At 28.5% G+C, this 25,992-nt stretch overlaps 1 protein-coding gene across 1 annotated transcript in view; it reads right to left on the bottom strand.

The window, feature by feature from the left end:
- Positions 1 to 11,182: 11,182 nt before the first annotated feature.
- Positions 11,183 to 25,992, bottom strand: part of LOC127285722 (protein vein) — a 533,094-nt gene continuing 518,284 nt past the window's right edge. Inside the window, exon 5 of the mRNA XM_051311860.1 lies at positions 11,183 to 14,582. Coding sequence (XP_051167817.1) covers positions 14,456 to 14,582 — 127 coding nt within the window. The 3' untranslated portion in view covers positions 11,183 to 14,455. The remainder of the gene's footprint in view (positions 14,583 to 25,992) is intronic.

Here is a 25,992-nt window from a genome sequence, read left to right as displayed (position 1 = left end):
TTTTTAACTTTGTTTTTTTTCTTTTTCGCGACAATACGATGTGTAGCAGAACGCACAGAACAACGTAATGGCGTGATGGAAGGAAACAACATAGAGACACCTGATGGTGGCGTCAAAAAACTCTTGGTTTTAAAATTCTGTGGCGGAACAATCAGTACCGCGGTACTACGTATAATGATCTAGAGGACGAGACAGTGAAATACAATTTGCGATTGATTACTCATTCGATCTTCGCATCTCGTCAGCGATTCGACCAGCGGCAGTGCTCTCACGTGCCGGCCGAGGACATGGAAACGTAGAATTGTTTCCTCTTTTTAATTAATTTTTACGAGTGCAAAAGAAAGGATCGCACATATATGTGACGCTCTACGAGAAAAGGGACCTATAGCGACAAAACAGAATTATACAGTAAAGGCGTTTAAAGTCGAACGTTCTGATTCGCTGAGACGTGCCAGCGAAAATCAGCCCCACTACCTTACTACTACATCGTTCCTACGTCTCAAGGATACAACAAGTATACTAGTAGTAGTGGTGGTGGGGATGGTTTCCGTAGTCCGTGCTGGAACGCGATTGACATGGTCATGTTTAAAGTTTATTCCAAAAAAAGTAATTAGAAAAATATTTTTTTGACATTTCTAGATGAAAGAGCAACTCAAATACTATCGATTCGCATGTAAAACTGGAAATTAATTTTTTGTCTCGATAAGTCCCTGTTGAAAACAGGAAACAGAAGTGACGGAATCAAAGGGAGTTTTAAAGTGTCTTTGGTTTAAGTTATCCGTAATTTAACTTTATTAATTATTTAGTTGATTTAGATTTGTGTTGGGTTTTTGTTTGTTCGGTGGTAGGTTGTTTTATTACTATTTTTCAGACTGTTACCTGAAGAAAAAGCCACAACGGTCACAGCTGGACTTTCTACCTGAAGGGATTGAAGAAAAGGAGATCCCACAGCATGGAAAGGCACGAGGAAAAATTGGGGTTTTCCCAGTTTGGGACTACCTGAATTTTGGGACGTGAAGAAGTTGGGTTCCCAGTACGGGACGCTTCAAAGAATACGTCACCGACGCACTCACTTTAATTTCGGCTGTGGCGGAGTGCAGTTCTCGGAACGAGACGCTCCAACAGGTCGTTAAAGTTAGTCGAAACTTGTGTTCCGTGTCTTTTGTCCGCGATATTGAAATTGTGTTCCGTGTTCTTGTTCCACAAAAATAAATAATTATTAACATTTTTGACTTCGACTTTTATCTTTGCCTTTGTCCGAAAACGGGAACCAATCCCGGTAACTAATAGTCCCTTTTCTCGAGGAGCGTCACATATGTATTAACAATTTCTTTGATATTATTCTAATAATTGTAATTTGTTTTGATGTTTTTATGTGCGTATGTGTGCAAAGTGTATCACGATCTTTTTCTAATTTATTTGATACCTACGCAGGGTAAATTTAATAGTTTAATTTATGTTATGAGTTATTAATAACACAGGCACACAAAAGAAAAAAAATTTTAATTGCCAGGACTGCCTTATGGTAAATTCTCTTCCTTAAGATGTATCTAAAGAGAAAAACGTAGTCTGACCTAAAAGTTAGTTCGTGTTCTCTTTTTACAAACATGTTGGGGGGTGGTTTTTGAGAAATTGATTTCTATGGGAATTTACTTAATTTCTATATGTAAAACAGAATTTTTGCATCTTCTGGGGTGCAATTATGTAATTTCATTTTGACATCCACATCGTCATTGACTTTCATAATCACTTTCATTCTCACTTTCGTTTTTACTTTCGTTTTCACTTTTACTGAAATTTAATTTTTATTTCAAATAATATTAAGTGCAAGTGATATGTTATAATTTTAAGTACTGTCGTCTCCGTTACTTCTGTTACATTTTTTAATTTCCTGTCAGTGTATATATTTATTATTCCAAATATGGACTCGAAATTCAAATTCATACAAATGAATCCACGTTAATTCTCCTGGAGAGAGTCGAATTTTAAAAAAATGTATACCTCTAGTACTTACCCGTAATGCAAAACTGTTTGCAAGTTTCAGTCCAATCGAAGAATCTTCTTAATTTAATATATATATAGGATAAAATTCCTGTAGCGAACTAAGTGAAAAAGAAAGTTGATCGGATCGGGCTGTAATTTGCAAATAGTTTTGCCCTAGGGGTGAGTAAGTTAACCACAAAATATTGTTTAATAAAAATTAATTGTTTCAGGATTTTTAGTAAATGAAGCTTAAAGGATCAAAAAGGGCTATTTTAGCCTTTTTTGATAAATTTTTATGAATAGAATTTTTTTTAATTTTCGACAAAAGGATCTTATAGTACTACTCTTTAGCTTTAAAAGTCATTTTTCAAAATTATTTTACAAAATTTTTTTAATAAGTTAGGACATATTGAAGTTAACACTTTTAGTAATGTTAACATACACTTTGACCATATTTGGCCACCTTCTAAAAAAAATAGAAAATATTAAACATAATTCAACTTTTGTTTCAATGAGTATATTAAGGTTTTTGGGGTCATTTAATTCGAATTTGAGGTCAGATTTAAAAAATTAAAAATGGCGGACACAATATGGCGGACAAAAATATTTAAAAATTTCTATATTTACTTGAAAATTGTCCCTTGGTTATTTTTGGGGTCACTGAATCCGAATTTGAGGTCAGATTTTAAAAATCAAAATGGCGGACACAATATAGTGGAACATTTAAAAATAGATTTAATACGTTCAAAAATCGTTATTCGGGGTTTTTTAGGGTCTATGAATCCAAATTTTTAATTGCTTAAATCTGACCTCAAATGTGGATTCAGTGACTCCAAAAACCCCCAAGGGACAATTTTCGAGTAAACTTGGTAAATTTTTGGCCGCCATATTGTGTCCGCCATTTCTCATTTTTTAAATCTGACCTCCAATTCGGATTCAATGACCCCAAAAACCTTAATATATTCATTGACACAAAAATTGAATAATGTTTAATATTTTTTATTTTTTTTCTAAGGTGTCCATATATGGTTAAAAATTATCCAATCGTTGTAGAATAATATAGTGAAATTAAATTTTGTTTTTATATTCTATGAAACATGATTTATCGTAGCGTTAACATATTGAAATAATAAAATATGTCGAGATTGAGTAGCGTACCGTTTTCTGAGTAATTAGGCGATAATTAAATTAATGAAATTCTAATTTTTTATTTCAATAAATTCTATTTGTTAAGAATTTTTAATTTATAAATTTCATAAAAATTCAAATAATCAAAGATTTGAAGAATTTACGGCATAGAAATTGAAAGTTAAAAGCAATTTTCTCGTATCGTCAGTCATAATTAATTTTATTAAAAATCATGTTAAATAAGAAAATTTACCGAGATTAATATGTTTGATTGAGATTAATTTTAATAATGCTTTATTATTGATAACGTCGCTTAGAGAAAAATGATGTATTATTAAACATTTAAATTTTACTACAATACATTGTTATTTTTTTATATATCATACTGTTTTTACTTTTTGTCATTGTGTAATTTTGTGAAAATGCTCTCAACCCGAACCACTTTTGATAGAAACATCCATGAGCTAGTCGAGTTTTTCGGCAAGTTATGATAATTATTTCGTTTTAATTTATTTTTTTATAGTTTGTTAAAGAGATTAAGAATGAAGAGCTTCGTTTTTATTAAGACTTATTGGGAAATATTGCTGTTGATGCTGACATTGATTCATCGGTGAGTCTGGCGCTCAACATTCCGTAATTTTGTTAAAAATGTATTTTGCAGAAAATAACGTTAATTTATTTTTCCATTAGAGAAAACTATTTAAGACCCTATCAATTAAGTTGATCATAAATCCGAAGGTGAGAACAAAGATTATCGATGGTGGGTGAATATTTTAGTTATTGAAGGACGAGTGCACAGTTTGAAAGAATCCATGAAGTGAATACTGCATATTTTGGCACAACTGGTCCTACTATTAATCATAACTGCAATTGTATCAAAGAGGAGATTAAGTTCATCCATAATTTAACGATCCTCTCTTAGAAAAACTCAACAAATTCACGTTGACTTACTGAACGTGTCACTTATTCTGCCCAAAGGACCTCGCACAAAATGTACAGAAATTGGTTCCCGATCAAATTGGTTGAAGGAATGAATGGATGGATGGATGAATGAATGGATGAATGGTTTTAGATTACCTTGCATGATTGTAAGGACGCCACGGTGATTTTAGCTAGAAGCTTTAAAAGATGCATACAGCTTTAGGCGTTATTCATATAAAAACATACAACAAGAACGAAAAAAACAGATACAAGTTCTTTTTGTTATTATGGATGGATGGATATATGGATGGATGGTTGGTTGGATGAATGAATGAATGAATGAATAAATGATTTAATTAATAAGTGAATGAAGGAATGAATGGATGGATGATCGATTTTTCTGTTTATTTTGTATCTGATTATCTACCTTTCTGCGTATTTATTTGTCCATTTTGCTATATGCTTTGGTTTCTATTTTATATGTTAAACTACTTATCTATCATTCTATCGCTTATTCGTCTAATTGTCTATCTGATCTCTCTAGCTGCAGATCTGATTTTCTATTGAGCCCTTTTCTATCTTAAAGCAGTCAGTGAACTACACTTTGCCCCGAAGTGGAAATCCATTCTTCCAGTTTTCTCTAGAAGGTAGATTTTCAAATAAGGGTTTTAAACCTTTCGATAATAAATCTGTATGCATCTTTTAAAGCTTCTAGCTAAAATCGCCGACGCGTCCTTACAATCATGCAAGGTAATCTAAAACCATTCATCCATCCATTCATTCCTTCATTTACTTATTAATTAAATAATTAAATCATTCATTCATTCATCCAACCATCCATTCATATATCCATCCATCCATAATAACAAAAAGAACTTGTATCTGTTTTTTTCGTTCTTGTTGTATGTTTTTATATGAACCATATCGCATGAGTTTCCAACCTTTTTTATGGTTGATAACATTAAAAGTTATCATTTTTTTTAATTTTGATAGAGGAAACATTTGTTGAGAATGACATCAACAACAACATATCTGTAACTGATAGAATAATATGATAAAAAGTTCAGAATTAATTTTATTTAATTTTCAGTTTATAAATTCAAAGTTTTGTTTTTCGTTATAGTTAACTGTTTTTGTCTACAATATAAAATAAATGTTTTGAAACTGTCGTAAACCTTTATTACCTTGAACCCGGAAAGGTTCGACTACCTGATGGAATAGAGTAATAGAAGGGAAATTAGAGGGGATAGTATATTTTAAAAGAAAAGAGACTCAGTTTAGTTTTGACCAGTGTGCAAGCATCATAAAAAAAGGTATTGTTTGTTGGCAGAGTTTAAAAAAAGGATTTTTTTTATTCCGAACGAGACAGAGGGCCGTATTTAGGGCTATCAGATCGTCTGAACGGTGAGTAGAAACTTAACATTTATAATTATTTGTGTTAATTGTGATAAACGTGAACACCTATGAGAAGGTGACTTTCTTATGTTTTAGAACTGACTTGAATAGTTTTAAAACAGTAGAAACGAAAGAATACTCCGTCGGGGAGTAACATTTCGAAACAGTAAAAAATGAAAGAATACTCCGTCGGGGTGTGACGTTTTTCCATTTGATCAAAAGGTAATAAAAATAACAATGAATACTCTCTGAAGAGAGTGACTATATTTTTATCACCATTTCGGTTTATATTATTTTTTATTTCGGTTTTTTAACTAAAAGTGTTTAATAACAACGGGATTGCTCGAAGAAAATTATTATCGGTTCGTGTAAATATTTCAAGTATAAATATTTTAAAATTTAGCGATGTCAAGCAAACATAGTCGTTATTTTCGGGTGTGTAGTGTTAACGAATTGCGAGAGTTATATTCTAAAACTATTATGGTTTTTCGTATTAAGTGATTGTGAATTTTATTATCTTAATTTCAAATGTTTTTATTTTTAAAAATACAACAAATTAAAATAAATATCGCGAATAATTTTATTCACCCTGTTATTTATGTACACCCTATTCAATAAATAAAATTTATCCACTGTTAACCCTCAATTATATAAATAGTTGTCGGAAATGTAAAATATCCCGGTTTTCGAAGTAACAATATCCGAGTATCAACCAATTTGACCGGTAACCAATTTCTGTACATTTTGTGCGGGGTCCTTTAATCATTGTTAGACATAGATGTTTCTATTCAATAAATTAGTAATAATCGTCGGCATCATTTACTATAAATTAAAAAGGTTCATCTCTACTCATTGCCTGATTAATCAATATAATACTATCGAGGGATTGATATTTTATGAAACTAAATTAGGGAACCTCGAATTTTCAACATGGCGTTAAGACTCCAAAACATCATCCAACTTTATGTGCTTCCCTTTAACCACCTTTATAGTTCTGGAATATTGTCTTATCCAATTATCTACCAGCTAAAACCATTATTAAGGGATAAAAGCACGTCTTTACATCTTGCCTGATGCGTGTTATTTTCTATCATTCTGACTTACTGTTTACTCACATTTAAATTCATTACTTTTGTATCCATCAAATTCAAATCGATTTGTCAAGTGGATGCGATAACTGTTCATGGAAGCATCATTCTTTCTTTTAAAAAATAACTTAGCAAATTTAATCAATTTAAAATCAGAAAGTAAGTGTATTTTCATATGAATTTATTCATTTTTAGCAAATTTTAAAAGGGCGAACTCTATAAATCTTGAAACGTTTTGCAAATGTATTTAAAAAACAAGTAATTTGTTTAAATTCGTTTACGAGTTCCTTATCCCTAACCTTTTATTTAATATATAATTTTTAACTAATATTATTTATTAGTTTGTAGCCTTAGGTCTATTAGTGTAAAAAACTTTAAATTAGTATTGATTAAAAATTGAAGTACTAAAAAAATATTGAATTAATGTCAAAATTTGTAGTGTGCCGACATTTTCTTAGAGGTCGAATTTTTTTATTAAATTCACATTTTTCTATTCAAAACAATAAATAAAAAATACAACTTAAACAGTTTTGCAAAATTTTTATAATTATATAAGTTATTGTTACAAACATTTTTTTGCATTAATTTACAAAAAGTTGTTTTCCTATTAATCTATTTAATAAAACATTCTAATGTGGTATACTTCTTCAGAAGTAAAGCTGCTTTCGATATATCAATTATTTGAAAAAGTTAATTAATTTTTTAAAAATATAAACAATTTAATTAAACAAATAAAAATAATATTAATTTTTCAATCAATTATTCAGTTCTTTTTTGTTGCATATTACTCTTAATTTAATCTAGAATCATTTGAAAAAGAAAAACTTGGTAACTTATATTCGGTTAATTATTTTATTCGATCCTGCAGCAAAATTATCCATACTTTTCGACACAATGTATGACAATGATAAAAAACGGTTATGGCAAGTTTCGATCTTCGTTTATTTAAACATTTCAAACGGCTCCGTTGCGATCGTTCACGCAAAATATTTTGCTGCAAGATCGGATAAAATCTTTAATTACTATTTACCGTATATAAGTTACCAAATTTTTCTTTTGCAAAAGATTCTAGATTAAATTACGAGTAATATGCAACAAAAAAGAACTGAAAAATCGATTGAGAAATTAATATTATTTTTATTTGTTTAATTAAATTATTTATATTTTTAAAAAATTAATTAACTTTTTCAAATAATTAATATCAATCGAAAGCAGCTTTACTTTTAAATAAATATACCAAAAATCAGAAAGTTTTATTACTTAGATTAGAAGGAAAACAACTTTTTGTAAATTCATGCAAAAAAATGTTTGTAACAATAACTTGTATAAATATAAAAATTTCACAAAACTGTTTAAGTTATTATTTTGATTTATTGTTTTGAATAGAAAAATGTGAATTTAATAAAAAAATTTCGACCTCTAAGAAAATGTCGGCACACTTCACAAATTTTGACTCATATATACAGTTAGTATTTTTTTCAAATATAAGTTTTAAGTTTAGTATAAATAATACAATGGCATACTTACAAAAAAAGGATCAATCGAAGCATCAATATTCGCGTAAACATATTCGTTATAAACCGCACTCTAATTGTAAGTTAAATTAATTTAAAGTTAAAATAAAATTTTGCAAAAATATTTAACAGCATGAAATTATGTTCATATGTCTATCAAACCCCAAAGATAAGTGAAAAATAGGAGACAAATGTTTTATAAGTGTCTCTCGTCACTTTCACTTATATATTTCAAAAGTTCGTTAACATTGAAACTATTGATATATAAATATAAAAATGGAACAAAATTTCAGAAAAGAAAATTAGTAATTTAAAAAAATAAAAATCCAGTTTTTAATTGTAATTCTGAAATAAATATTACAAATAAACAATTAATATTATTAAAAAAAAATGTAATTAAATTAAAAAGGAAGGCAGGATAAGGATTGCTATTACTTTAGATGTATTGTATAAAATTCCGTTCAATGAATAAAAACTGAGAAGTCAACTACCAAAGTCAATTTGGATAAAATTCTGCTGATTGTTATTACTCAGAAATATATAATAAACAATTTTTTTTAATGAAAAAGAAGTTTTAAAAAAATACGTTTTTAATTTTCTAAAAGTGACTTTATATTTGCATTTAATGACTTAAAAGATTATAATTTTATTTACACTGCATGCTGAAACCTCACTCTTTTAAATTCATTCATTTATTTCTCATATTGCTTTCTATCATGTAGAATTCATCTCACTTCCCCCTCTTTATATTTTTCTTCATTCATTCCTTACATATTAAATTTGTCTGCAGTTTTTTTCCTCATACCCATACACACTAATTATTTTCCTTCTCACTGAACCAATCCTCCCATTCCTTTACCTATTATAAATCTTATGTACTCTACTCCACTTTCCCAACTTCCTCGAGATCTTCTCCCTCTTTAAAATCATGTACTATCTATTATACCTCGACTCCACTATCCCTTTCTACCTTTCATCTCTATCATTCCAACTCCATCCCTTTATAAAATCGTTTTCCCTTTCTTTCATTCTGTTCCATCCTGCAATGGTTTCTATCTTCTTTAATCACATTTCAACTTCTTCTTCGCTTCTTTCTTTCCATCCTGATTAACTTTCAACATTCTTGCGCAAGTCTACTCTGATCTTGTAATATAATTTCTCCTGCAAACACGTCGCTCTTCCATCCCTTTGCCTAAATACAAATTCTCTCAGTAACTCCTGTCTTAATATAGACCCTAAACAATACTCATTTTCTAGTTATCTTTAAATCGTCTATTTTCTATTCGTCACACTTGTCCTTGGATATCATATTTTCTTTCCGTGATATCCCACGGGACGAAAAATTTGGATATTCCTGGATGCCCCACGTGGTATTAATGACCGCGCATGAGTAGGAAACAAACAGGTGATTGTGTTTTAAGATGTCAGACAACGCCTTCAATTGTTGACGTATGTCAGCAAACACGTTGTTTATTTTCTTTAATTTTGAGTGATTTTCAGTCGAATTAACGTTATTTTTTATTATGTTTTGGTTTTTGTAATAAATATCATAAAATCAGTACCCGATAAAATGGCTTGAATTGAAAAGAATAAAAAATACTTGATTTTCGATAAAACTTTGAATTTATTAATACTACTTAATTCGGAAAATTTCCTCTTTTTTCAATACTCTCAAAATGGATATAATTTAGAAAAATTAAAATCATTTCTATTCCAAATGCAACTTGTATTCCATTAATCGAATATACTTTGTAAATTCTTAACTCCAAAAATATTTGTAAATTATGAATTCCGTTAAAGAGAAAACATTCATGATATTTTTTAATCCCAAGTAATTCCTTCCGAAATGGGCGACGTTAAAATTAAGTGAAATGTTTCTATTCCAAAAATGCAATTGGTTTAATATCTCTTTAATTCTTTTCAATGCCATACGGTAAAAAAAACTCTGCTTTCCTGCATTATCGACATATGATAATCAAATTTAAATTCTGTTTATGGAATTCATTTCGATTTTTTTTCAATCCCATTTAATTCTTTTTCTGTTTAATTTCAAGAGTTTCTTATTGTAAATATACTTTTAAGTTTACGTGACTGATTCGACACCTTGACAGACTTGTAGCGAGAATGCCTGTGTTCGATTCCTATTTGTGTCATTTCTTTTCGAATAGAATTAAAAGAAATAGAAATTCACATATTTCTTTCCTATACGTGGAATTAAAAAAGAGGGAATTTTCCGAATTAAATGGAATTAATATTTTTAATTCTACTAAATTCCAGCCTTTTTACCGTATATATTTATATGTAAAAATTTTATTTAAGAAAATAATATCCCGCGTGGGAACTCCCACGGGCTGGAAATTTTGATATCTTTGGGAAGTCTTTGATATCCTAAAGATGTCCCTGGGATATCCTTTTGTTGTGAGGGAATTAATTGAAAATATAATAAAATATCTTTTGATAAAATAAAAGTCAGAAGCATACAATAATAAAATTTTTTTTATGAGATTGTGTATGACGTAATTTTTACTATCAAGTTGCAAGCTCCATTACAACTTCTTACACTCTTTTCTTCAACAATCTCACTCAAATCTCATCCTTATCCATGAAAACCACATAATCTGCAAATTTCAAAGTAGAAATCCTTCTCTTCCTTAAGGTAACACCCCTTCTCCCTTTCCTTTTTCTCTCTCTCAGACAAATCATCATTACTAAATTAAACAACTTTAGAGTCAAAAAGGATTCCTGACAAAATCCTACGCCTAGCCAAAACACCTTTAAATTTTTCCCCATCTTTGACCTTTTCTCTCGTAGCAAAAAATTCCTTTATTTCCATTACTAAAGAAACTTTTAGATATCAATTTCTATAAAAATTAGACAAAATCTTTTTTAATACATATTTTATACTTTTGATTGTGAGTACTGCAAAGTTGCAAAATTTTATCCAAACTGATTAATTACTTTCAATTGTAATTCTCAAATTAATTATTTTAATTTAAACTAAAGAAAGACAATTTGATAATAAATTAATAATTTTACGATTATGCATTTTAATTTAAAAATTAATTTTATATTTCAATTTTATTCATCTAAAATAAAACAGCTTTCCTTAAAAAAAAAGTGCAGGGAAAAATGTGTAAATAAAAACAACAATAATTTCCGAGGTGGATGTGGTATTTAATCATAAATCAATAAAATTAATTAAATAAATAAATTAAAAATTTTATACACATATTTATACGTGTATATATATGTACATATATACATATATATTTGTATAATATATGTATATATTTACATAATATAATATATTTATATATTATAAAACATAAATAAGATCCCGAGATTGCTGAAACACAGCACGCGCATCCCGTTAATATCGCATCGATAGATTACTCCAAAGACTCGCTTTTTTTTGTATATTAACCAGTCGTGCATTTAAAAAATAAACAAAACGCGACTATCGTTTTTGAACCAAAACATCGCGTCATCGACGGTATTTAAATTTTATCAGTCTATGCTCGTTCTTCGGAGAAATCTTACTAGTATTTATGAAATTTTTTCCGTTTAACTAATCAAATATATATATACTTTTCATACTTATATTTTAAACCTCTTTTTCATTTAATCTCTAACACGTGATAGGCTATTTTTACATGATTAACTTTTTTCCCAAAAAGTCCCAATCATTAAAAAAAAATATTACTTTTGATATTAATATATAAATATAAAATTATTGTGCTCTTAACTTGCTGTTTGAACGACATCTCAGACAAGCAAAGTTATATAGTGATAAATCATTTGAGATTGAAAGCAATCGAGAAGACTAGTATTAATGAAGGCATTTCAGTTTATGATACTTTCACATTATTTTTATAAGAAACAAATAATTAAATTCTGAAATTGTAAATTTTGAATATTTTACTGATTATTTATTTATTCACAAAAATCACTAATTGCTTTTGATACTTAAAACTCAGCAGATAGTTTATAAAAAATTGAGAATTTTAAAAGTTAGTGTTTAAAGTAATGTATAATTATTTCTTTATTAAAATTTTATATGTGAAGTGTAAAGCATGAAAAATGTTACAACGCCTTAAAAATTAATACCTGATTGTAGTGATATAAAAAATTGAAAACTAGTACAGTGATGATGATGAAAACTAACAAATACTAACTGAAAGCCTTCAATGTGATATAATGATTGCATGATAAATGCAGCAATGACTGCATGACTATTTATTGTTTTCTCTTAGCAAACTTCATTACAAAAATAGAAAGTCTAAATAAATTAAATTGAAAAAATCATTATTTTAAGAACATTACAAAAGTCTTTAATTTTCAACTGCAAATGCAAATTAAAATAAAAAAAACGTTATTATTACTTAAAAACATTAATACTTGTTCATTATTTTAAAAATAGTGAAAAAACTTTATTACTTTTCTTTTTTTTTTGGCTATTCCTATAAATAGACTCAAAGTATCAGATACATGAAGAACTTTTTCGTTTGACTAGTTTCACAAGAAAGAAAATTATAAAACGATCATTTTGCCTGATTTTGAGTCTAAATTTCGAAGGATTGAGACTGGGAATTCTTTGGCATTACTTTCTGTAGAAACGATATTATTTAAGAACGAGGTTCTTGGCATACGCACGAAATATTAAACTTGCTAAAACACCCATTCGTAGGGTATTGACTCTATAAAATCTATTTATTTTTGAGCACTACCATCGATTGTAATATCGCAACATTAAAATGACAATTGTTAATGTATAATTACATTGAGACATTTAATATTGAAACTTTATAATAATAACACTGGCCGACAAGATTTACTTTCCAAGAATTAGACAACTTTTCAGAAGGTTTTCGACCTTAATATGCAAAAAACCCGCTTTTTAACAGCATTTGAGGTCATGCAACATCAAGAGATAATTTTTTTCCCAAAAGATCAATATTGTATCTGAAAGTACTATTCGATAATTTCAAAATTATAATTATTTTCAAAATTCCAAATGGCCGATTCAATATGGCGGACGATTTTTTTTAAATGAAAAGTATTGTCTGATTCTTGGAAAGTAAATCGAATCAAATTTTGTTGGCCTGTGTTATTATTCACATTTTTTAGTGATAAAAGAAGTTAAAAAGTGATTAATAGAGTACCAAGAATAGTAAACAAACAAATTTAGACATTTGTAATTTCTGTTATATTACTTACAGTCAATAAGTGCTAGGTTGATAAGGTAAATTACTACCTTACCATATGTGGTAATGTATATAATTTTACCGATTGGATGACTTCAACATCCTTCCAATATATATGCACCTTGTAAAATAGAGATCTACTTTACCGATCAAACAGTTACCGATAGTAAGTAACATAGCAGAAATCATAACCTATCCCAATATGCTTAAATTAATTTTCTTAATAAGTCTCCTGAGTATGCAAATTAATATAGTGGAAACCAAATATTAATCAACGGTTTTAGAAGAAAAATTTAGTTAGTATCAATTTAAAAACAATTGTAATATTCATTTGTTTTGATTCTGGTATTATAAACAAGTTTATGCGACTCTAACAACCCAAAAAGTTTCAATAATCAAAGCTCAAGTATTTATTGAAAATATTGAATTTGTAAAAAATAAGCTTAAAATTTAGTTACATAAATTTCGGGCAGAGACTCTAAATTATCACTAACGATGAGTAACAATTTTTCATCGTTAGGTACTTAAAATTTAGGTTTTGAATTATAAATAAAATAAATAGTAAAAATTTTTACGTTTTTAAAACAATTAATTATCAAATTTTTTGGTACTAAAAGAAGTTAAAAAGTTCCTTATAGTTACAAATACAATTAATAGTACCAGGAATAGCAAATAAAAAAAACAAAAAATAAACTAAAATTTAAGTCTATGGAAATAACTATAGACTTATAAAAAATAAATTTTCAAATTGACATAGTAGACAAATATTTTTCTTATTTTTTTACAAAATAATATTTTTTTCAAAAACTGTGTCAATGTTGTGCGTTTTGAGACATTTCAAAAGTACTCAGTAAAGAAAAGAGTTAAAAATTGAGGAAATACCATTTTTCGCGTCCTATTTCTGTTTCAAATAAAAAAAATGTACAATGGAGAAGACTCCTTATACAGTAGAAGATGATATTTCCTAATAAGAGGTAAACTCGGTTCGTTCTGCTACGTAATGGTACGTTACATATAAAGCCCAAGAATGACCTTTCATTATTTATACTGTTAATGCCCAATATGCATATTACGAATATGGCAGCACCAATAAAATTGCGCAGTTTCATTTATTGGTTATTAATGGCGCTTATAATCGGTTCATACGAAGACGATATCGTAAGTTCCCTATATAGGAGCACTACAAGTAATAATTTACTTATTGGGCTCCGCGATACTGTCGCTAGCAGTAGTATGAGGTTGAGAGACCTAGTTTACACGAAAATGGTGCTCTATGGCGATTGTACACACTTCCAGTACTGATGACATCTTTCGTCTCACACCGTAGACCTGTGAAGCCTTCCGCACACCTGAAACAACAAGATTAGTTTGACTATTAATATTGTAACTTTTCAAAAAATGAAACTTTATTATATCATATAATAATTTAATTGCAGAATAAATTTAAGAATATTTAATCAATTATTCATCTTAAAAAAAACTATTGAGTTTTCAAAAAATTAAAAACGTCGATTTCGTCTTTTCTTATAATCGACAATTATACATTATAGCAGGGGAGCCCATGATGCTAAATGGGAATTTACTCAAGCGTCGTCGGGTCGATGATATTTTGTAGTTTAGATAATAAGGAAAATGTTACGTCCGACAACGCAACATAGTTAGTAAATTTTAATTTATTTTTGAGTCTAGACTCATTGTCCACAACTTAGGAATCATTCAAATTGGTTTGTTTTATTTAAAGGTGAATTTAAAAGGATTGAAAAGATCGTAATGCACTAAATACAATGTAATCTTTTCTCAAGGTATTTAATAAAAAAAATAATGATCAAATCTTTTTAAGGATTGAGGGAACTAAAATGCGCAACTTAATCGAACTACGTCCTTCGGAAGTAGAAGTATGACAAAAAAAACAGATGAGAGGAGAAAAGTAATTTAATATACAATAAAAGTACTTACTTTTTTTCTTTTTTATTTATAATAGCTGAATATTGTTGAAAACTCGTTTAAATTTGGATCTTAGATGATTGGCTTCGTATTTATTGAAGATGATGAATTAGAATGATCAAAAATTTGACTCGTCACTTAAGAAATTTAACAATATAAAATTCAACTTGAGAATTAAAACAAAAAGTTAAAATTTAGAGACTTGGAAGAAAATTGTAAGAAACTGAGAGATTTGAAAAATTTAGAGAACTTAGAAATTTGAAAAGAACTTGGAGAAATGACTTTTTAATTAAAATCTTTAGTTTTTATATTGTTATACCTACTTAATTTTTTTAGTTGGGTGGAAATTTGGGGAAGAATATTTTTTAGAGTGGGAAGTTAAAAAGATGAATGATTGGATTTTTTATGAAACAAAATAGAAGAACTTATCTAAAAGAAAGATGTCATTGAGTCTTTCAGGCCCAGCCTTTGCTAGGGATGACTTTGCGTGGGCGTATCTTTAATATTAGGGTGTCTTGGAAAAGTGGGGAACTATAGTTTACACTATTTATAATAGATGGAGCCAAGATTCACTTTTTAAACGAATTTTCAAAATTACAAAAATTAATAAAATTATTTATAAAATACATGATTTTATGATTATTTAATTACATAATATTGAAAATTTACGCATTTAATTACACACACATACTTTTTTTATATATATATACATATGAGGCAAAATTCCTGAAATGTCCTAACAAAAAATTAAAAGTTCTCGAATTTAATCCATACTTTTCTAAAATGTTGTTATTGTTGGTGAAAGTCTAAAAATCAATTATTATTGAATTTAATAAAATAGTTTTTGAATTACAACGTTTTTAATTTTTGACTTTTGAAAAAAAAAATTTTTTCAATGTACAATATTTATAAGTAGAATGCATAAAAGTTAACATATGCCAACATATGCCAACTTTCCCAGCGGCTTGACAGAAGAGGGAGGAGGTCTAATTTCTCCACCTTCCTCTTCTGCTTGATCTTTTCCGAGCATTAAGACATCCCCCGGTCAACCCGGGTTTTCCGTCAAAAGGAGGGAGTGTCTAGAGATGAAGTGAAAATAAATAAAAGGATGAGGCGATAAATAAGCTGAAATGGAATAAAGTTTAGGGCAAGGTGGAACGGAAGAAGAAGGAATTAAATATGGAGAAGAAAAAGGAAGGAAGGAAATGTGGGAAATTATAAATAAAGTATGGAGAAGAGATGGATGGCCGGAGGAATGGAAAACAGGAATAATAGTGTCTCTGGTGAAAAAGAGGAAGGTGATAGAAGAGTACAAAAAATAACCCTAATGTCGAAGAGCGAGAAAGTGTACGCTGAGGTACTCAGAGGGAGGTTGGAGAAGGATGTAGAAAGTAAGTTAACTATTATAATAGATATAATAATGAAGGAATATTCTGGAGAGCGCTGAAAGAAAGGAAAAAAGACCATAATAGTGGAAAGAGTTAAGGAAGTGTACAAGGAAATGAGAGTAAAGGTTAGGATAGGAGAGAAAATGGGTGAAGAGTTTTTGTTGGGCAGAGGACTAATGCAGGGGTGTCCACTGAGTCCTACGCTGTTTAGTCTGCTAATGGCATACCAAGAGGAAAAATTAAAGCGAAGAAAAAAGGGAGGTAATATTAGGAACTGGATGAATATACTCATTAGCTTATGCAGATAATGTAGTGTTGATGACAGAAAATGAAGCAGGAATAGGATCGTTGATTAAGGGATTGCGATTGGAAGAGTATGTATGGGAAAAGGATTTGTGGATAAATGTGGAGAAAACTAAGATTATGAGATTTGTGAACAAGATAAATGGAAAGAAAAATGTTTGAAATGTAAATGGAAGAGTGGTAGAAGAAATGGATGAGTTTTGTTACTTGGGTTTTTGGTTTAACTTTAATGGAGGACATGAGCAGAATGTGAATAGCAGAGTGTAAAGTGCGAGTAAGATATAATGGTACAAGTGTGGGGGATTAGAAAAAGAATGTTTAAAAATGACTGGAATAAGAGATTGTGGTTGTTTGATATGATAGTGTGATCTGTATTGAGTTATGGAGTAAAAGTATGAGGCTGGATAGAAATAGAAAAAATGGAAAGAGAAATTTTTGCGTTGGGTTGTGGGTGTAAGTATAAATCCTTCCGGATATATTTTGAGAGAGAAGGTAGGAAGGTAGAAAATGAGGATAAGACACAGAAGCAGGGCTTGGAGTTTTGAAAAAAAAATTGAGACAGGGTAGAGGATACAGCCTGACACAAATGTGTTGCAAGAAGGTTAATGAAAGAGAGGTGAAAGGAAAGAAGGAACTGTCGAAATGGGAAATTAAAAGGATAGAGTCGATTAAAGAAGGTTTGAAGGAGGAAAAAATATGGACATAGGAAAGAGAAGGGTGGGAGGAAAAGGACAGAGAAGAGAGATGGGAAAGAATAATATACTCAAAATACAACAGATGGTATAGGATGGTAAAAGGAAGAGACATATTGCAATATCTGGAGAGTTCAAAACAAGGAAGAGAAATGGAACAGAGTGGTCAGGATTAGAGTAGGAGAAGGAATGAGTGAATCTAGATATCGGATGAGTGAAGAAGAGAGAATGTGTAGGGAGTGTGGTTAAGAGAAAGGAGTAGATGAAAGGATAGGATGGATTTTGAATGAGAGTGGGCAAGATGTGAAATAGATGCATGAAATAGAACAAATGAGAAAAAATGAGGGGAATAATTAAGTTAAATTTAAAGAGGCTGGGTTCGAATTAATATTAATTTTGATGAAGTTAAAATAGACAGGAAAACGGAATCATGGCTCTGTCAGATAATAGAATAAGTAGTTTAAGAAATTGTATTAGGTTAAGATAGAATAAGAATTTGTAAAATAGATTTAGATATTTTGTAATATGGTTCCTCAAACCCTGCAATTTTTAGAGAGAGTAAATATATATACTTTACTCGAATTTTATTTTTGCTGCATTCACACCTTTTTAGTCAACTAAACTCTAAATTTATAAACTATAAATGTAAACCTCATATTTAAATTTCCAATTTTCGAATACACCAACCTATATTTCGCGGCATTTACATTGTTATCCTATAAAGTCTGTGGCGTGTTCTGTCAAGTGGATCAGGAATGTGCAGAAAATTCATTATAATTAATAATTAAATTTAGAAGTCACAAAAAAAATAATTAATATTTTAAATTCCACTCCAAACACCGAATGAGTGGCAAAATGTTGAAAAACTAAATATATTATTATGATTTTAAGAATTAAATAATTTATATTCTTAAAAATTTGATTTGCAGAATAAATAAAATTTTCACAACATGTCATAATAAAATAATTATATACAAAAACATGATAGTTAAGTGAAAAAAATTCCTGTGATAGCGATCCTTGGAAATTCTGGTTAATATTTAAATATAAATATTTGTTATTTTAATTTAACGTAGAAAATCAAATTTAACGTAATTCATAAACACTTTTCACCACAATTTATTTAAACAATCACATTTTTATTTAGGGAATTTATCCTCCTTTGTGAAATATGTATACCATCAATAGAATATGTGAATTTTCTAGGTATATTCAGTGCTAGAGGATATCCTACATACACTTATATTCGTAATAATTTGAATTTCATTGAAAATATTAAAAATGTTACTATTGACCAAAGTAGCAATTTTCTCAATCACAGAAGTTAATTCATGAAAATTAAGTTCCTTAGTAATTTACATAGTAAATGTATATTAAAATATATCTTTTACCGATTTATTAATAAAGAAGAAACTTAAAAAATAATTGATTGGATTGAAATGTATTTTGAATTTAATTTCTGTATTGTTGAAATCAGTAATCGTAATTACAAACAGAGTAATGGTAGGAGAAATGGAATTAATCGAAGAAGGGTCGTGATTATTCCGTGAATGGCTTTGCAACAATTCGTCGAGAACAATTTAAATTTATCACTGCCAATTCCATTAGAATTAATCAGTTGGGCGTTAAATTAATTAAATAATAGATAAGCGCTTTACAGTGCGAATAATTTGCTGCAAGTTGTGGGCGATACAATTATAAATCTGACATGCGTTAGCATTCTGTATATAATCGATCATATGATTAATAAACCATTACCTGTAGGATAAAATAAGAAAAAACAAATAAAACTATTTGGATAAATAACAAAAATATTTTTTATTTTATGGATTTTTCTTTTATCAATAGAAAATATGTTTATTTAACAATAAAGATTTTTATTTTAACAAATTTTTTTTGCTATTACTTTAATATATGTTTGTGTCAATTTTCATTAGTAAGCAGTTTCTATTGATTTTGCAACCTTCGCAAGTTACGAAATCAGACCAGTGTTCTTGTAAAAACTCCCATTAAACCCTTTCACCCACAGTTTCCAAGCGTTACTACAGAAAATGAAGCTGCCCAAATCGCGTCTGACAGTGCAATTTTTTGACAGGTAGTATGCTATATGATTGGAGTTATATCCAATTATGATTTTTCACAAAATTGCTTTATTAATAGGTACGAACATTTTTTTATTTTAGCAAAAAGAGATACTTTTAAACTATTCAGAATCTTGCTGTTTATTACTAATAATGATAAAATTTTTGATTTCATTGATTCTAAAATCACAAACTTTGACTTTATTTCTAATTTTATACACTGTTAATTAATTGTACAGATCAATATCTGTTAGTTAATTAAAAGTGAAATAAAAATAGAGTTGTACTTTTTTTTAATCCAGTGTATTTTTTCAGTATGCAAATGTTTTGTACATATTTTTAAAAAAATCATGACTTAAAATGGTTTTAATAAATATTACGGACGTAATTTTTATAAATTTTTAATTTTTTTATTATTATTATTATGAAACAATAATTTTTGTCAAATATTTTCATAAACATTAAACACAACACAAATACAACATTTTCTAATCTTTAATATTTAATTATTTATTTAAAATCAATTAGCCATTATTTCTAAATTCTTTTAATTTTTATTTCTGAAATTAATTGTTATTACGCAAATGAGTTGGAATTAGTGAACTTCATGTTGTAAAATAACACGAACTAAAGTATCAGTAACATTGACAAATGTGGGATTTCGATGGAAAAAAAGTTGCTACATTTATTTGAAAAATTAGGAAATATAAAAAAATTAAAAGGTAATTCAGATGGTTGAATCGATTACGACCTAAATAAAATGCAAGCTTGCTAAAGATTGCATGGTAGCAAAGAGGTGTTGGTAGCAAAATCAAATCTCCCACTACTTAAAATTACATACAAACAGGGTGTGATAATTGCCACCGTATTTTTATTTGAGGAGTGATCCAATGTTGCTTCCTCGTGGAAGAAGTTTTGTAATTCTTTCGTTTATAAACAATTTTAAAATAGCGAAAACAATTTTTTCTCTATATAAAAACATGTTATATGAGATCCTGATCAATTGTCCGGATGTGTGTGTGTGTGTGTTTGTTTATGTATGTGTGGACCCCTTTTTCGAGAACACGATAACTTTAACAGGTTTTAATGGATTTGGGTAAAATTTGGTAGGCTTCTTTATCACATTAATATCTGAAAATAAATGAAAGGATTTTAAAAAATACCCCCAAAAAAAATTTTATCGTCTTTTTTCAAAAAATTTTTTTTTAATCCAAAAAAATTTTTTAATAACAAAATTTAAGGTGATATATAATAAAATCGTATTCCTTACGTCAAGACTAAACGATTGGTATATATGTGATAATTTTAGTCCTTGCATTAAAACGAATCGATTGGAATATATAAAGTATACATTTGATTTAAATTTAAAGAATTAATGAAAGTTAAAAAATCAAAAATTCACATTTTAGCTATAAAATTTTGTGTTTTTTTAAATTCAAGTTTAAATATGAAATAATTGTATTCCTTGCGTTGAAACGAATCGATTGGTATATATATATATATATATATATATATAAAATAATTGTATCCATTGCATCGAAACGAATTGATTGATATATATTGAAATATAAATTGTATTTATTTTTTTTAATAAATTTTTTACAAATTACAAATAACTGTTAATAATCATTTTTCTTAAATTGCAATGTTAATGATTTCTCCACGAGGAAGCAAATTTTTTTGCTGATCGTAAAAAAGAAGCAAAATGTGCATGTAATGAACATCTGAATATACAACATGTTTCATTTTTGTAACTTGACGATGTTCAATAACAATTGCGGGATTTTAAGATTCAAAAGTTTTTGTAATAAATTAATTTCCTTTTATAGTAAATAATTGGCTTATTAAAAAATTTTTTCTGAAAAATAACAATTAGCCATTCGAGTATGCTTTAAGTGGATTAAAAAGGGTAAAATCGAAGAGCGATGAGGTATAGTACAGAAGACAGTAAGCCAGTTTACACCGCAAGGGAGTAACAGCTTATCAGCAAATTATTCTGGAGGAGTAGATAATATTTTCCTCTTCTGTAAAATTAAACTAGTAGGACTAATATTGAAATATAAAATATGATTTTTCTATTTTCTGTCAGTAATGCAGATTTTGCATCTAATCGAAGGAGATAACATTCATTGACAACACAACTACAGAATATAAATTTTTATTGTACCTCCGTTTTTAATTTAGAGAAAAAAGAGAAAATAATCGTCTAAATAACTAAAGTAAACTAGATAGCATAAGTGACGCATAGAGTTGGGATTTCGTGAAAAGGTTAAATAATCTACTGTTAATCTAATGGTTAATATTGGAGATGTATTTTGTAAATCTAGATCTTCATTAGTCAGGTAATTTTGGTTTTGTGTTAAAGTATTTTTTTTATCTTGAATTTGAATTAAAGTTACCAACAATTAATATCTGATTTGGATAGGTGAAAGGATATTGCAGTATGTATATATTTTTTGTTTTCATAATACGATTTATGTGCTAACATAAAATCACAAATACTGAGGTATTTTTATATAGTGCGACTAACACAACGCTTAAATGAACATAGTATCAAATTTTACAACAGCTATGAAAGCAAAGCATCCTTAATAACTTTGATGCTAAAACGCCGTCTACGAGGGATAAAATAAATATATATATATGTGTACTGTCCAGATTCTATGCTCTCAAACTAAATTTCGAAGTTAATTCTAGCATGAGTGCTATTTCTGTTCAATAAATTGAGTACCAGTGTCACGTCACCGTGACTTATTTAGCAATAATTAAACAAATAGAATACTATTTTTAGATAAATAAATAAATAAATTTGTAAATAAAAAAATACTTGTAAATAAACAATTATTTATAAATATCAATCATGTAATCAAATAGTAATGTTTTTAATATGTATTTAAATAATAATGTTATATATAAAATAATCATTCATTTAATGTCTTACCTCTTCCTAACTTAGTTTTATTAAACCAAGTTAAATGAAGAAATTAGCCTAGGAAAAGATTATAAGTTCACAGCTTAGGAAAAGTTAATAATATTGACTACAGATACAGCTAATTTTTGAATAGTCATTATGCATATAGTAACTATTTAAAAATGATCCGTAGTCTATTACAAAATTATGTATATATATTTTTGGAATCGTGAATTTGAATATTAAATAAAAAAAAATTACGAAAGCACAAATACTCCCAAGACTTCCAGTTATCCTATTGGCAAAAAGCAAGAGCTTTGGGAACTTTGTAAGATTACAACCATCAATATTCTCTTCCTGTTGAAGTTCAAAAATCAATAAAGCCAGTGTATGAAGAACTGAGTGACAATGATCTATTACAACATTGTTTGGGAGGCATCGCATAAAATAGCGACGATAGTTTAAATTTCCTTATTTGTTCCTTTGCAAAAATTACATCAAGTAGTGTAAAAATCATCAAAATTGCATCTTTTATTGTAACTAGCATATTCAAGAAACATGTAACTGCCTAATTTTCATTTTGTCAAAGTGGTCTAACCCCTTAATGTAATAATCTCCTTTAGAAGACCGGATATTTCAGAATAACCTACGGACGTCCTAAGGTTATTTGTCGGTTTCCGGAAATTAGACTACAACTTCTATGCTATAAGTCCTGATTCTGGATTTCCAGTAAACACATTGTAGAATACCGAACCTCATACAATTTTGATTTAATCATCGTTCTAGTTTTCATAAATGAGGCATTCTTTGTCAACGGAAGCCCCCCTCTCTCAAAAATTGGGGACGCATGAATATTCCCTTCATTAGACTTTATGGAATTTTTGTGGTGTCGAATTAAAAATTATCAAATTTATTATAGTAGAATTTTAAAAAAGAAGATTTTATAATAAGCCCAATGTTAATATCGAAAAATTTCTATTTAACAAAATTCTGATTTTGTAGAATTTCTATTTAACCGATACTTTATATGACCGAAGTTTCACTTATCCGAATTTTCATTTAAATAAAAAAAAGGTGGGTAAAAAGTTGTGAAGATAGAGGATAAAAGTCGTTAGGATACAGGTTAAAGGATAAATTTGTGATGGATAAAAATGTTACTAAAATATTACTATTAGTAATTTTACACTTAACTTATTAAATCCACAAATTTTATATAAATAAGTAATTGCACGTGGAAATATTTTTCCTATAATTATTGTCTATTAATAAAAATATCTTTGACTAATACAAGTGACAGCTGACGACAGTACGTAAATAATCAGAACTGGGAAATTACAACTCAACGTCTGTATTGTTGCACGAAAGCAGAGTTGGGTAGTAACTGAATTTTTTGTGCATATTAGGCTGTGTCAGTTCATCAAGATATTTCGAGTTCAAGATATGACATCAGAGGCGTGGAGGGAGAACAAACAGACGACACAATGTTATTCTTACGGGGAGAAAATTTGTTTCCACTTTCATCAATTTTATTCATACTTTAAACACGGAAAACGCTTGTTGACATATAATAAAATTAAAATGTGTGTTGATAATTAATTTTGTTATATTTTTGATTCAATTGCATTGATAGATTCTCTTAATTCGTGATAAAATATAAATATTGAGGTTAGAAAAGTTTGTTTACTAATCACATTTTAACATTATTAAACAATATCCAGTATGCATGTTATTAAAAAAGATATAAAATATATATTTTAAGTGGGAATTACCGCAGCAGTAAAAGATTTCAAGTTAGTAAACAAACACCCCTAACCTCAAAATTCATATTTTATCACGAATTCAGAGAATCTATCAATGCAATTGAATCAAATATATAACAAAATTAATTATCAACACACATTTTAATTTTATTAGATGTCAACAAGCGTTTTCCATGTTCGCAAAATATGAATAAAATTGATGAAAGTGGAAACAAATTTTCTCCCCGTAAGAATAACATTGTGTCGTCTGTTTGTTCTCCCTCCACGCCTCTGACGTCACATCTTGAACTCGAAATATCTCGATGAACAGACACAGCCTAATATGCACAAAAAATTCAGTTACTACCCAACTCTGCTTTCGTGCAACAATACAGACGTTGAGTTGTAATTTCTCAGTTCTGATTATTTACGTACTGTCGTCAGCTGTCAGTTGTATTAGTCAAAGATATTTTTATTAATAGACCATAATTATAGGAAAAATATTTCCACGTGCAATTACTTATTTATATAAAATTTGTGGATTTAATAAGTTAATTGTAAAATTACTTATAATTTTTATTAAAATTAGACATTTTACTCAAATATGACATCCATTTTTCTAGTAATATTTTAGTAACATTTTTATCCATCACAAATTTATCCTTTACCCTGTATCCTAACGACTTTTATCCTCTATCTTTACAACTTTTTACCCACCTTTTTTTCTGTGTTGATAGAAATGTTAAAACTTCGAATTTCCATTTGATCGAACTTTCATATATCATATCATCCACTTGGCAGAAATATTTCCCACTATTTGAAAGTTTTGAAAACTAACACTAAATTCGTAATCAGCGACCCTAAAAATACACTATAAAGTAATAATTTTAAAGAGAATCCAATGAATTTTTTAAATTAGCCGCCATATGGATCTGACATTTTCAATTTTTAAAAAAGCCATTCTGCATTTAAAAATATTTGTTTTTATTGAAATTTTAAGCCCTTGCCCGTTTTTTTATATCTAAACCAATTTTTGAGAAAGGGGGGCTTCCGTTGACAAAGAATGCCTCATATCTATTCTATTGGATTACTCTTTATAAATGTTTTTTATTTTCATTTTAGTCATTGCATTTGCTGTTCTCCAACATCATTATGACCATTTCTCTCCTTTTTCACATACTTTTTGTATTTGTCTCTTACTTTTCTATTAATATCTTCTTTTTAATACTCATATGAAACTCAAAATGTATAACCGCGATACTAATGAATGAAACATTCTAAAATAACAAACGCTATTTTGTTTTCGTGCCGTATTTTGAGTTGAATGTAACACGTTTCTTATCATCGCTGTTTCCATGATGCTGTATTTTACGTCAGAGACTATGTAGGTGTTCCTTTTATATTGACTTCCACGGAAGGAAGCATTTTTCACCCGTGATCTTTTGTACTCATACATCTTTTATTACGGAAACTTGCTTGGCTGCAGGTAACTTTAGTAATGGAAGATGTAGAACTGAAATCGACGGAATGTGAAATTCATATGATTTCGTATATTTTAAAATAGAGATTTAGTAAAACAATTTTATATTCTGAAGATTGAAACTAAATCATAATATAAATATGCAAACTTACGTTTAATACATATATGGGTAATGAGAATAATAATTTGTTGATCTTTGGAAATTAGTTGAAAAAAATTAA

This window comes from Leptopilina boulardi, unplaced genomic scaffold, assembly GCF_019393585.1.
Source record: "Leptopilina boulardi isolate dan_hultmark-lab unplaced genomic scaffold, ZJU_Lbou_2.1 LbouV2_341, whole genome shotgun sequence".
Lineage (NCBI taxonomy): Eukaryota > Metazoa > Arthropoda > Insecta > Hymenoptera > Figitidae > Leptopilina > Leptopilina boulardi.
This window is presented reverse-complemented; position numbering and strand designations above follow the sequence as displayed.